The sequence below is a fragment of the Octodon degus genome, unplaced genomic scaffold (genome assembly GCF_000260255.1).
Source record: "Octodon degus isolate 3935 unplaced genomic scaffold, OctDeg1.0 scaffold00018, whole genome shotgun sequence".
Classification (NCBI taxonomy): Eukaryota; Metazoa; Chordata; class Mammalia; order Rodentia; family Octodontidae; genus Octodon; species Octodon degus.
Genome location: NW_004524594.1, coordinates 14,445,762 through 14,459,777, shown reverse-complemented (window position 1 = coordinate 14,459,777; position 14,016 = coordinate 14,445,762). Strand labels below are relative to the sequence as shown.

Below are 14,016 nucleotides of genomic sequence, written 5' to 3'. Positions count from 1 at the left end.
GAAAAAAAAAAAAAAAAAAAAAAAAGGGAAGCAGGAAAGCAAAGGCCTCCGCCATCTATGCACATTCTAAGCCAAGCTCTGGCTGGGCTGCTTGGTATTTTCATAGAGCAGGAGGAGCCCTGTGCAGTTCAGTGGCATGTGTGGGCCAGCACTTGGGGCGGCCCTGATTTATCCCTGCCGCTGGTGTCTGACGCCTCGGCCACCCCATTCCTGCCCCGCCAGCCAGAAGCAAAACAGGCCTTGAGCGAGGAGGCAGGGAGTGGAGAGCCCAGGGCCAAGCGCCTGTGAGTCACAGCTGTGGCTTGGGCGGCCACGCTCTTCATCTCAATGTTCTTCCTGGCAGTATATACACCCCGCAGATGCAGTGAAGCTGGGCCAGGCCGAACTTGTTGTGATCGATGAAGCGGCCGCCATCCCTCTCCCCCTGGTGAAGAACCTCCTTGGGCCCTACCTGGTCTTCATGGCATCCACCATCAATGGGTAAGGCCTCTGGGTTGGAGTCGGGACTCCCGTGGTCGGTTCTTGTGCATTGACGGCCTGCAGTGGATGTGTGCAGGATCTGTAGAGCTGAGTTGTTGACTATGGAGGCTGCTTCATTGCTCTTGAGGACTTCTCAGGCAGGAGCTGGATTCTTACTAGGCTGCCATGGCCTTCTGGTCTGAAATTAAGTGGGCAACGCATGACTGAAGAGCTTGGGGACCTAGAGCTGGGAGTGTAACCCCAGAATATGGTGCTGTCCTGGGTTTGATCAACACACACACACGCACGCACGCGCGCACACACACACACACAGCAAAAGGAGCCACCGTTTCTAAAAAAAGCCTCCCTAAGCAGAACCCATGTGATGCCTGTCTCCTATCTGTAGATGTAGTCAGGTTTCAAGAAATCCATGAATAGCAGCACTAGTGTCTGGTTGCTGAGACAAAATACCTGACAGACAAAGTTAGAGGAGGGAAGATTTACTTAGCTCACTGCTGGTAGAGGTCTTAGTCCATAGTCAGCTGGCTCCATGGCAGGGCAGGGGGCAGACAGGCAGCGTGGAGGAGAAACAGCTCATGGCAGGGTAGGTGGGGCTGCAGGCTCCCGCAGCAGCTGCTTGCTGCCCCTTTGACAGTCACTCAGGCTACCAGCTGAGGGTGGGTGCAGGGCTGTCGGTGGGCTGATTTAGTAGTTGGACACCTTAGTGTCAGCATCACAAATTCTAAATCCTGCCACCTCTGAAAAAGCCCCCTGATGACTGCATGAGTTTTGGGGTCATCTAGACACAAGCTATGACAATCCTAGACTTAAATTTTGTTGCTTATAAACACTCATCATGGTCCCCCTACCGCCCCATCCTCCAGAAAGAGTGGGTGGAATTCCTGTGGAAGGGCTTCATGTGGGTTGGGGAAGGGGAACGGAGCACTTCAGAATTCTGGCTTTTGGATCATGTGTTACAGTAGTACTGGAGCAAGGGCAAGTATGTGTACAGCCTTTAAGTGTGCTCATGACTGCTATGGAACAGTTGATACTAAGAATTAAAGTGGGAACTCTGCCAACCAGTGTGTGCCCTGCAGTCATACGTGCTTCTGACAACAAAGAGCAAATGCTCAAAGCGAGAAGAGCTGATTTAGTGACCACAGTATACGTGATTTGATTTGTTTTTTAAGTTTTTAGTTAGCCATTTTCTACCACCTTTTAAGTGAAAGTGGTCATGCAAGTCACTTGTGAATTTGTTTTATCTTAATTTCCCTGATGGGAAATGCTCCATTCTTTCTGCATGTGCATTCATTCTGGTAGCTGCTCCTGTTGGCTGTTTTAACTTTGGTCAAGATTCTCTGTGCTAGAGTCTCCTTAGGTCACCTTTTTCAGCTCTTAGATTGTGGTTTTTGTTCATGCCAGAGTCTTGTGAGGTGAGTGGAATAATGCCTTTTGGAGAATGAAGCTTAAAAGTGGACCTTCTGGCCCCAAGGTGCTGAGTGGGTGCCAGCACCTGAGCCCAGACACGAGCTCCTCTGGCATGGGGGTGCTAGGCTGGCACCTCCAAGATGAGCAGGTTGTCCCGCCCCTGAGAGTGCTTTGGGGAGCTCATGCCTGGCTGTCTTTGTCTTTCTCCTAGCTACGAGGGCACTGGCCGGTCACTGTCCCTGAAGCTAATTCAGCAGCTCCGTCAGCAGAGTGCCCAGAGCCAGGTCAGCACCACTGCCGAGAACAAGACCACGATGACAGCCAGACTGGCATCAGGTACCTGTAACCCTTGACGAGGCCCTGCAGGTCACAGCAGGTCCGCTTAGACTTTGAATGGACCCTTGCTACTCCTGTAACCTCAGGGTTAGTTCTAAACCCTGCTGTCAGACAGAAAGGCTGAGTCCCCAGGTGATGAAGTAAATTTCTCCTAAGAAGAGCAATCCAGTGACAATTGGGAGCTAGATTTGTACTTTCTGGTGGCTGAGCCTTATCTGTCCCTGTCTTGGGGCACTGCTGCACTGACTTAGTAATGTCACTGTGGGGTTGGTATCAGGTGAAGTGGAATACCTGCCAAAAACAATTGAAAACCAGCCAATTTAAATTCTTGTGCAGTATGTGTGCAGTATTACTCTTCACCATGTGAAGAAGATGAAGTGGAACTTGCTTTCTTGCTCTGTTACACGGTGGATGCTTAACAGTTGTTTCTTGTGGGTAACAGCGCGGACATTGCATGAGGTCTCCCTCCAAGAGTCCATCAGATATGCCCCTGGGGACGCTGTGGAGAAGTGGCTGAGTGACCTGCTGTGCCTGGATTGCCTCAGCATTACCCGGATCATCTCTGGCTGCCCCTTGCCTGAAGCCTGTGAACTGTATCCTCCTAGTCTCCTGGCCCTGTGAAAGTGATAGGGTGGTACAGAAACGACAAGTGTCCCAGCCCTTTATTTCATAGGACCTTTCTCTCAGGAAAGGCCCTGCTTGAATAGTCTTGCTGGACATGGTGGTGCATGGCTGTAGTCCCTGTGCTGACTGAGGAAGCTGAGGCAGGAGCGTCACTGGAGCTCCAGGAGTTTATGGGCGGCTTGGGGAACATAGATCCTGTGTCAGAAATAAGACCATAGAACCGTGTTGGTGAACCTATAGCATGTGTGCTGCAGCAAGCACACGGTGCCCTCTCTGTGACATTCTTGATTTCCTTTCTCTTCTTCCCTTGGGACACTGGGCTTCTCCCCCAGGAGAGTGGAATCTGTCTTTCAGTTTGTTGTGTTTTGAATTCTGTTTGGTTCGGTTCAGTTGCTTGACTCCAGCCCAGCTACTATGTTAACCGGGATACCCTCTTTTGCTACCACAAGGCGTCTGAAGTCTTCCTGCAGCGGCTCATGGCCCTCTACGTGGCGTCTCACTACAAGGTACCTGCAGCTGGTCCCTGGGCAACCTCCGGCAGGAAGTAGCTGCAGTACCCTTGGTGTCCTTTTACTTGAAACACTTCTCTTACCAGTGGCTCAGGTGACCATTCCAGTGGGCCTTAAATGGCCTGCGTGAGGTGCAGCGATTTTGCTGAAGGGTCATGTTTCCCAGCAGTTTGTGCGGCTCCTGTGCACCTCCAGTTTTGTGTTGGAATTCCTGCCTGTAGCTCTGTGAGTGGGAGCTGGTGAGAGTAGAAGGCTTTGCCTGTTCTGAAAGGGTGTTGTGTTTCTCGCCTGCCTGTCAAACTGATAGGCTCAGACACCATCATACATGGAACCCAGTGGCATCATTTGCCCCAAAGCCAAATAGCAGGTTTGCACTGCTGAGCTCGTTTTTCATGTATGTATGTATGTATGTATGTATGTGCATAGTACAGGGTCTACAGGGTCTCACTACACAGGAGCAGCAAATCAGAGGACTGAGAATCTTAGAAATGATGGGGCAATTTGGGAAGGATGCGTTGAGTGTTTAGGTAGCATTTTGATGAACAGTCTGTTGGAAAGCTGAAGAGTTGTATGTGCCAGCAGCTTTTCCTGAAGTATCCCTTAGCCGCTTCCCTAGAGAAAGTCCCCTTCCCCTCTGGGAAATAAATGGCCCTAAATGTACTTCCTCTACACCATAGGCATCTGGGCTGGGAGGACCGTGGGCCTGGGATGCTCAGTCCCAGTTAGCCCCCTGAAGTGCCTCAGGCTTGCCACGGTGCCACAGAGGCACTCTGCTGCGTTTCATTGCCTTCCGTGGCTCTGAGGACCATTGTGCATCCGGCCTCCTATGTGAAGGGCGAGCAGGAGTGCTTCCTGCTGACCATCCCCTGTACCCGCAGAACTCTCCCAACGATCTCCAGATGCTGTCAGACGCTCCTGCTCACCACCTCTTCTGCCTTCTGCCTCCTGTGCCCCCCACCCAGAATGCCCTGCCCGAAGTTCTTGCCGTTGTCCAGGTACAGAGTACAGGCACCCTTGTGTCCTTGACTTGGTTGCACTTTTGACCACTGTCGTGGGAGAAGCATTGGAATCGTGGCCTGGAGCCAGTGGCTGTGAAGTAAAGGGAGGTGATGGGGGTGTGGGGCAGGAAGCTGCCACAGAAACTGATCATGGGTGGTAAAAGGCAGAGCTTGTTTTCCTGTCTATTACAAAAGCAGTATGTGGTACTTGGAAAATGAAGCAATTGAGGGAAATTTCTAATGCCTGGCATATATGTTTTACCTTGTTTTTTCTTTTCATCGTTGTAGGATCATAGTATTTGGTAGTTGCTTTTCTTTTAAGCAGTGTCTCAGTCATAGTCTACATACTGTTTGATTATACACATTGTGATAATTTGTTCTGCCATTGTGCTACTGGATACTTGAGTTATTCTGAGTGCACACTCTTCTGCACAGTTGGGTGAGCATCCCGTCTTCAGTGTTGCATGCACAGGCAGACGTGTAGAGAACCTCTTATTGGTGGATTTTACTTTTGGGGCCATAAGGATGTCTGTGTTCTGGTCTCTTATTACCGCAGAGCGTAGTAGTAAAGGTTTCTGTTAGAATGGTGCTGGTCAGTTTCAGGGCTGAACCAGGGGCAAGGGAGTGGAAGCACCTGGCCTTTTCAGAGAACCAGCAACATGGGGACACCTAGAAACTGGAGCAGGCTGTGGCTGCACTGCCCCACTTTCCCCTCAGGTGTGCCTTGAGGGAGAGATTTCTCGCCAGTCCATATTGAATAGCCTGTCTCGAGGCAAGAAGGCTTCGGGGGACCTGATCCCGTGGACAGTGTCAGAGCAGGTGAAGGGCCCTCCCTGGCACAGCTGAGTGGGCAGAGGTGGTGCTGTGGAGGCTGTTTGTGTTAGTGAACATGGTTTCATGTCTCCTGCACAGTTCCAAGATCCAGACTTCGGTGGCCTTTCTGGTGGAAGGGTTGTTCGCATTGCTGTTCACCCGGACTACCAAGGGGTAATGTGATCCCATGCCACTCCAGCCACGCAGCTGGCAGCTCTTTAGGGCAGGTGTGCTTGGTGGTGTGCGTAAGGAGCTGGTTGTGAAGCAGGTTGTGAACCCTTCCTCCAGGCACAGGGAAGGCTCTCGGACCAACACAGGGGTGGAAGTGGTATAAGCAGGCTGAGAATATCTCTTCCGCCGTGGCCCCCTCTTGCTCACAGATGGGCTATGGCAGCCGAGCTCTGCAGCTGCTGCAGATGTACTACGAAGGCAGGTTCCTGTGTCTGGAGGAAAAGGTCCTTGAGGCATCACAAGAAATACGCACCGTAAGCAGCGAGGTGAGCATGTGCCGGCCACACGCCTGTCCTGGTTCTTGGGGATTGTTCTGTGGGTCTGAGAATCGGCAGGGGCCTGAGCTCCCGCTGGAAAGGCAGCTGTTCTCTCCAACCTGAGGCCAAGGTCTTCAGGCCAGTGCCTTCAGCGTTACCGGGGAACTTGTTAGCAGTGTACACTTGTGAGCCCGGCCTCTGAGGAAGCCATCCAGGCACTAGCCCTGCTCCCCAGGTGCCGGGTGCGTAAGGTTAGGTTTGAGATTCCCTGGCCTGCGGTCTTTGCTAACACTAAGCCCGGACTCCAGCAAGCTCTTGTCTTTTCCTAGTTAAGGATGACTGGCGCTAGTGGCTGTGTCAGCTTTTTGCATATGCATTGATCTGTATGGTATTTCATAGGGAAGCTAGGGAAGTGGCTTTAAAAATGACAGCCACAGAGGCTTGTCACCTTGTCAGGTCAGAGCGGGATTTTCCAAACCCTACTTCTTTCTGTCCCTTGATGAATGTTGGACATTACTAAACTATGTGGCCCCTTTCTGTGTTCAAGCCAGTGTGGCTCCACACATATGTAGACATTTGGAACACCTGAGGATGATCACTTAACTGGCTTCTGTGTGAAAACCACAAGAACAAACCAAGAAACCCGTCAGACATCGTGTGGGCCAGCAGGGTTGTTTGTCGCTGTCCCTCTGAGTGCCCGGTGTCCTCTTCCTGCCTCTCCCCAGGCCGTCAGCTTGTTGGAAGAGGTCATCACTCCCCGGAAGGACCTGCCACCCCTGCTCCTCAAGTTGAGCGAGAGGCCTGCGGAGCGCCTGGATTACCTGGGGGTTTCCTATGGCCTGACCCCCAGGCTCCTCAAGTAAGTGTCTGATTTTTTTCCTGGCATCTCTCTCTTGGCCTTGAAAAAGAAGAGTTCAGAGGTGTTGTCTGTGTGTGATGTGCCCCTGTGTCGAAGATGTTCTGCCAAGGGGGCCCTGGCAACTTACTCTCCTTGTCTATTTGCAGGTTCTGGAAACGGGCTGGATTTGTCCCTGTCTATTTAAGACAGACTCCTGTGAGTGAGGCATCAGGCAGAGGGTGAGGGTAGTGGCAGGTGTGTCCTTGCTTGGAAGGCTGGTGTCTTCCTGCTGCTTTTGCCTGGCGAGTGTCCTTCTGCTGCTGAAGAGGGTTCCTCTGAAGAGCACAGAAGTAGCCGTTGTCCTAGGGAGGCCTTCAGAGAATGCATTCAATTCCCCCGCTGCACGGGGCAGCCTGGTGCTTCAGCGTGAAGTTGCAAAAGTACCAGGGGTGTGTTCATGTGATTGCCAAATCCTGCGGGCAGATGATGCCTGCACTGAATTTGTAAAAGTAAGGAAAAATGGTCTTAGGGGCAAAGCAGCTGAGTAGACTCAGGCTAGAAATGAGCATCTGAAGGAGGGCTGTGATCACTGTCTGTGACAGTGCCATAGCAGATTACTGAGGGAAGGTAAGAGGTAGTTTTTTTAGCAGAGAAAGATACTTGGTGGCCACAGAGCATCAGGTCAGTCAACGAAGCCTGTTTTCTAATGTGTCAGGACAGCAGAAAGCGGAATGTAGGAGCTATCGTCAGAGCGAGAGATGCAGCGGAGGAACCAAGCCAGTTACCATGTGAGAAGGGGGCGCAAGGGTCTCGGGGCGATCTTGAAACTACAGCCAGCATCTGTGCCCCTTGGCTGCAGAGGTTCACAGTTGAAGGAAGCAGTTGGGGCTGCACAGATTGGAGCTGGGGAGTCATAAGCATATTTGTATTAGAACACACTCTGTGGGATAAGGATTTTTTGGTCTGTTTTGTTTGCTATTGTATTGCTAGCATGTAGCATTTATTATATAGTATATATGTAGTTTCATGTCCTTTTGCTCAGTGAGTAGATAAATATTTGAAGCTGTTGAAAGAGGAAGAAGGGGGCCGGGGAGATAGCTCAGTAGAATAAGCACTTCTCTGGCAAGTGCAAGGGTCTCAGTTCAATCCCTGGTTCCTAAAAAAAAAGCGGAAGAGGGTGAGTCTGGGCCAGGAACGAGGAGGAGGTCAGCTTGGGAGACTGGGGAGTCACAGCCTCACGGTGTGGGAATACATCGGGAGTGTGGTGGCAGAAGTCAGGGTGAGCGACTGTCACAAGAAGAGTCAGGCTGGGTAGGGTGCCTGCCTGCGAAGCTTAGAGCCCTGGGATCTGCCTCAGCACTGCAACACGCAGCAAATGAGGGAGTGCCCATCACTGCTGGAGTGAGGAGGAGAGTGGAGCTGACCTTAGGGTTTGACAGTGCTGGAGAGATGAGGTGGGCCATGAGCAGACACTCTTCCCAGGTGAGAGGAAGCCGGCACCAAGACGGGTGCAGAGGCATGTGGCAGTGGCTTGCTCAGGCAGGAGAGTGGTCCAGGGGAAGCCGTGGGAGCCAGGGCTTGGGAGGGATCGCTGCCGCATCCCATGCCACAAGATGGGAGGTCCAGAGCTGGGAACACGGTGCCAGTCAGCAGTGGTGTGAAGCTTTCTGGTGGCTTCCAGTTCTGCGTAGAGGGAGGCCATCTGTGGGGAAGGAGTGTGTTTTGGAGGGTCTCAGGTTCCTGTTGTTTGTCCACTGGAGAGTTTAAAGAAGGACTTGGAGAGATGGCATGGTGCTGCACCCCTGTTCTACACGGGAGCCTGGGGCAGGCCTGGGCTGCAAGGTGAGCTCCAGCCCAGCCTGGACTACTACACAGCAAGCAGGACCTTGTCTCAGAGGTGCATGGAGTCAGGAGGGACTGGGGTAGAACCTTGCGTTTGGGCTGCTTGTGTCCCAGGAGGTGCAGCACAGATGGGTCAGAGCAGAGACTGGTACCTGCGCTCCTTGTGGACTGCTGTGCGTGCTGTGGCCCAGTGTCGCACTGCGCTCCGTGACTTAGCGCCAGCATTTAGCTCCCCACACGCTCTTCAGGTTGTTAGATATCTTTAGGCTTTGTTGTTACACAGTAAAACATTTTGAAACCTGTGGTCTCCTAGTCGCTGCTTTTGGCACCTGACAGAGCCTGTACTTTGTGTGCTGGCCTTTTGGCCCTGGGCTTTCTGCTATGTTGGCTGGAGGGTGGACTCTGTGACCTGGCTTTGGCGGCTGCCTCAGAGGGGCACGTGGCTGTCCTTCGTGAGTCTGGGCAGACGTCAGGACTGCAGTGGCGCAGGTGTACTCAATTCCATGGCAGCTCGTAGGAGGCTGCACGCATGGTGCTCGAGGGCCCTTCAGTGTACGTGGGCTAGGCAGTGTGGGAATGGGAGGGTGAAGGCCCGCTCTGGGTACAGTGTGGGGGAGGGCGCAGAAGCCCCCTGCTGGGTCAGCCAGGAGAGGGGCTCTCGGTGGAAATGGGGATGTGTGTTCCCTCAGAATGACCTCACCGGAGAACACTCATGCATCATGCTGAAGACGCTGGCAGACGAGGACGAGGCTGACCGGGGAGCCTGGCTTGGGGCCTTTTGGAAAGGTGAGCGTGCACGTGGAGTGGAGCAGGACAGCGCTGCGGCCACTTGGTGTCCCCGTCACCAGCTTGGCCCGCTGTTCCCGCAGATTTCCGGAGGAGGTTCCTGGCCTTGCTCTCCTACCAGTTCAGCACCTTCTCTCCTCCTGTGGCCCTGAACGTCATCCAGAACAGGAGCGTGGGGAAGCCAGCTCAGCCGGGTGAGTGGGGCCAGGCAGAGGTGGCAGGTTGGGGCGGCATCTGTTCAGGAAGAACTCTGGCCTGGGAGCCAACGGCCTGCTTCTAATCCTCAGTCTCCCCTCTGCCCCCACTTCCTGGCCCCAGCTCCCGTGATGTGCCTTGGTGCACATGTAGCCCTCTGCATCAGGGAAGGGCTCTGGGAGGTGACTTGGTGTCACGGCTGCTACAGCAGCTGGCGTTGGAGCCCAAGTGAAGTCCTCGGATCTAGGGAACTAGCTGCCTCCCTCAGGCTCCATTTCCATATTGGTGAAATTGCACTAAGAATGTGCTGCCTGCCTCTCCTGGGGTCAGCATGTGAAGCACACAGAATAGGTTGGCTCTGTTCGAATAGTTAAAAGCAGTTTTTTCCTTGTGTCATGCACACGTCTCTACTTACATATCGACGCATGCTTTTTTTTTTTTTTTTTTTTGCCAGTTACATTGTGATAGAACTGGGCAGGTGGGCTCACTATAAGTGGGGTTCTGGGGAGCAGTGACACAATGTGGGAAAGCTGAGGTGGCAGCCCTCTGGCCCTCCAGCACAGAGCCTTTGCTTGGCCCATTGTGTTGGGATGGGGATCTGAGGAAGGGTCACATGCCAGCTGTCCCCGATGCTGGCGTGGCAGTGGGGCTGGCAGCCTTGAGTTGGGTCTGTATTGGCACTGTCACACGGCTCCTGTGTTTCGAGGGCTGTCTCATGAATACCATCTGACCCATCTGGCTCTTATCACTTGTACAGTCCTGGGCCGGGGGGAGCTAGAGGCACTCTTCCTGCCCTATGACCTGAAGCGGCTGGAGATGTACTCGCGGAACATGGTCGACTATCACCTCATCATGGACCTGATCCCGGCCATCTCCCGCTTGTATTTCCTGAACCAGCTGGGGGACCTGGCCCTGTCTGCTGCCCAGTCGGTGGGTGACAGGTGCTGGTGTGGAGGGGGAGATGGGAGGCTTGTATGCGTTGGGTGTCGGTGGGGCCCTTGGACGTAGGTCTGCAATTCAGATTCTGACAGTTCTGATAGGTGGGTGTTGGTCTCATTCTGTAGCCCAGAAGGCTAGTGCCCAGCTGTGGAGTTAGTGGGCAGCCGTACTTTGGGCCCATGTTCTTAAGACCTCACCTACCATATTGCCTTGCTGTAACTCCTCCTGAGCAGCCCAGGAGGCCAGTTTTAAAGTAGAAGTTTGTCAGGATAATAAAAGTTAGAATGGGAGAAGGGGCAGTGTCTCCTGGGGGTTTCAGTAACAGGGTGGAAGAGAAGATGACAAAATTAAACAGCGCTGTCTGTCATTTCTGCCACTCTGCTTCGGTTGGAAGGGTAAATCTGACAGCTCTAATAGGTGGGTGCTGGTCTCATTCTGGGCTTTGGGATGGTTGGAACAGGCCAGGGCTTTCCATGAAGGCTTTTCCAGCTGATTTTCTATGCTCCAGGCTCTTCTATTGGGGATCGGCCTGCAGCATAAGTCTGTGGACCAGCTGGAAAAGGAGATTGAGCTGCCCTCCGGCCAGTTGATGGGGCTTTTCAACCGGATCATCCGCAAGGTAGTGAAGGTAAGCTGGGCCTGGCAGTGGGGTTTTGGTCTCTCCCACTCCTGCAGTATGCCCACCTCTGTCCAGAGGGTGGGCGAGTGTTACCATTTGGCTCTTGGCTGCAGATCTTCCTACACTATGAAATTAGGGGTGTCAGCTATCTCTAGAATTCTGAGTTCTCCCTGAGGGTGTTCCTGTTGGGAATTTGATACTTCTCGGGTCTGTATTTCCTTTTTTTTTTTTTTTTTGGTACAGGGTCTACAGGGTGTCACTACATAGATGGGACCCGTAGTGATCCTTCTGTTTTCAGCCTCCCAAGTGCTGGGATTACAGATGCGCACCACCACGCACAGTCTCAGTTACCATGTTCGTGCACCCTGGGGGCAGGGCCGGCACGGCACGCTGGGGTGTGTTTCCTACTCTTGCTGTGACTGTGCTCCTGCACTGCAGAGCATCCCTTGGTGTTTTGGGAGGGCACACGGTGCCCACTGGGCGTGCTTGCATACACCTGTAATTCCAGCATTTGGGAGGATGATGCAGTGAGAGTGTGAGGCTGGTGTGAACTACTGACAGTCTCTGTCTCAAAAAAAAAGAACAAAAACCAAAAATACTAGATGTCAGGATATAGCGTGTGCAGGGATCCCTGGCGCTCCTTCATACTCTCTGTGGTGTCCTTTGTAGCTGTTTAACGATGTGCAGGAAAAGGCCATTGAGGAGCAGATGGTGGCAGTGAAGGATGTGGTCATGGAGCCCACGCTGAAGACCCTGAGTGATGACCTGGTACGTCCTTTCTGCAGGGCGCGGCCTGTGGATGCGAGGTGGCTGCCCCGTGCACGTCGGTGCGTAGGGTGTGGAGTTGTGCCTCTCTGTGCGTGAGCATGAGAGCCGAGCACCTGCTGTGTAAGGAGTGTGTTTGTCCTTTTAGCCGCTTACCTGCATTTGTTTTTTAAGAGCAGAATATTATTGAGGGAAAGAAAGCTTCTGTCCGAGAGAGGGACAGAAGGTGGACCCGAGCGGGTGGCCGGGGAAGCTGCTTTTGGTAGAGATTTTTATAGAGCAAAACCATGTGGTGAGGTGGGTCTAAGATGGAGAACATGGGAACTCACTTAGGGGGGCATGAGGTGGGACAAAATTATGGTTAACCAATAAGGTTACAAGCACCATTGCTTACCTGCCTGCATTTTTTTATATATGTGTGTACTTAATGTCCTAGGAGCTGCCAACAGTGGCTCCCTGGCTGTCACATTGGCCCTCCTCTTTCACTTTGTCCCCCTTGACACTGACCTGCTGCTCCCTTGATCCTTGGCCATAGGATGAAGCAGCAAAGGAGTTCCAGGAGAAGCACAAGAAGGAAGTGGGGAAGCTGAAGGACATGGACCTCTCGCAGTAAGGGCCCTTTCCTGCTTGCACCAAGCCAGGCCCCTGCCCCAGTGCAGAGCCCAGTCTGCCTGTGGTGGTATTCTGACTCATGGCCTAGGTGTTCTGGAAGTTTTTTCCCAGGACAGCGTCAGAGTAAAGCCCCCTGCAGACCGAAATGTGATGGGGCTGGTGTGCCAGGGTGGAGCTTCCTGGGTCCGGTTGCACAGTATACCTTAGCAGTCCTGTGGGACTGGGCTTGCAGGTCACATTCGCATTCAGTGTTTTTTTCTTCTGTAGTACTTGGGGTTGGTCCCACGGCCTTTGCCCTGAGTTTCATCAAAAAACTTTATTTTGACATAGGGTCTCACTAAGTTGCCCAGGCTTGAAGTGTTGACCCTTCTGCCTTAGTTCTTGGAGTGCTGGGATTACAGGAGGGTCTGGGACTTGACTGAGCAGTCACTTTTCCTGGTCACTTCCCTATATTTGCTCTTGTGTATGGATGTTTGCCTAAAACAAAAGTCCTCTGCTCAGGAGACCTGTGTCCTAGGCTTCCTTGTCCCTTTTGGGCTTTTACTGTGGTGTCACAAGTTCCTCACCCCTGAGGGCTGGCGGATCTGATAGTGCTGGCAGAGCCAGGCTCTAACGATAACTGTAATATGAGCCTGCCCCCCCTTGTCTGCGCCCGCATTGCTGATGGTGGTGGTTGGACACGAGATACAGGTGGTCAGGAGTCCATGCATGGTATTGAGCTGTAGTTTCTGCTCTTAGCTTTTGTATCCACACCTTGAAGTACTAGGACTGTTAGATGCAGAAGGGGTGGGTGGAGCAGGGAAGGGAGGGGCCCAGCTCCAGGGTTGGTGTTTGCTGCCTGGAGGTAGGAGGGAAGAAGGCAGTGACAGAGTCCAGTGCGACTGCCCTCACTGGTCTCTGCTGCAGGTCTGGCCCCCTGGTCCTGTGACACTTCTGCCCTGGGGAACTGAGCAGAGCTGGGCCTGGGTGCCTGTTCCCCTCTCTATTCTTCAAACCTGACAGTTCAACCTGGCTTTTATGGCTAAAGTATCTGATAGGACTGTCATACTGCCCTTTAAGCAAGTCTTTTCTCTTGAGCAGGGCCCACTGTTTCCTTTCTTTTTGTAGATATGTCATCCGGGGAGATGATGAAGAGTGGAACGAAGTTTTGAGCAAAGCTGGGCAGAATGCCTCGATCGTCAGCCTGAAAAGGTGAGGACCAAGAGCCTGCCGCTCATCTGTAGGCTGCTGCCTCTGCTGCTCTGCCGCTGTCCCTGAGAAAAGGGGTTCAGGAGACCTTGAGAGAGAACCCTTGGCTTGCTCTTCCTCTGGACTGCTCTGGTGCCACATTTGTAGCCCGTCTGCAGGCACAGGCCAAGAGCACAGCCTGAGGCGCAGCCCCGCACCGTGGCCAACCAAATCTGGCAGGACTCTGGCCCGGGTCTTGGCCTTGGGACAGCAGCACCAGGCAAATGACAGCCTCGGGTGCGGCGCTTCCTGGGAGGCCTGCAGCTGGGGGACAGCTGCATTCGGGCGGCTGGGCCAGCTGCAGAGCCATTGTTCAGCTGCCGTGCTGGGTTACTGTCAGCCAGCTTTGCGCAGCTCTCTGACTCTTAGTGTTGGTCTATACCCTAAAAGCCCAAGGGCCTTTGTTTATGGGGCCTACCTGTTGCTGTTCCTGTACTACACTTTAAAATGTGTTCTGCTGTTCTTTGGGCCCTTATGGCTGGCGCTGAGCTTCCTGCACCAGCGTGAATGGGTGTTGGCTCATGTGTCCAGGGACCCA

The 14,016-nt window shown here is 53.1% G+C and overlaps 1 protein-coding gene across 2 annotated transcripts in view; it reads left to right on the top strand.

Annotated features, from left to right (window-relative positions):
• Positions 1-14,016, top strand: part of Nat10 (N-acetyltransferase 10) — a 36,344-nt gene that overhangs the window by 20,880 nt on the left and 1,448 nt on the right. For both annotated transcript variants that reach the window (XM_004627059.2, XM_023710653.1), the window contains exons 12-28: positions 344-480; positions 2,099-2,223; positions 2,666-2,816; positions 3,257-3,353; positions 4,235-4,351; positions 5,072-5,173; positions 5,267-5,341; positions 5,548-5,664; positions 6,381-6,514; positions 6,661-6,709; positions 9,025-9,121; positions 9,205-9,315; positions 10,074-10,246; positions 10,764-10,883; positions 11,544-11,642; positions 12,175-12,248; positions 13,359-13,442. In XM_004627059.2, the coding sequence (XP_004627116.1) occupies positions 344-480; positions 2,099-2,223; positions 2,666-2,816; positions 3,257-3,353; positions 4,235-4,351; positions 5,072-5,173; positions 5,267-5,341; positions 5,548-5,664; positions 6,381-6,514; positions 6,661-6,709; positions 9,025-9,121; positions 9,205-9,315; positions 10,074-10,246; positions 10,764-10,883; positions 11,544-11,642; positions 12,175-12,248; positions 13,359-13,442 (1,862 nt within the window). The remainder of the gene's footprint in view (positions 1-343; positions 481-2,098; positions 2,224-2,665; positions 2,817-3,256; positions 3,354-4,234; positions 4,352-5,071; positions 5,174-5,266; positions 5,342-5,547; positions 5,665-6,380; positions 6,515-6,660; positions 6,710-9,024; positions 9,122-9,204; positions 9,316-10,073; positions 10,247-10,763; positions 10,884-11,543; positions 11,643-12,174; positions 12,249-13,358; positions 13,443-14,016) is intronic.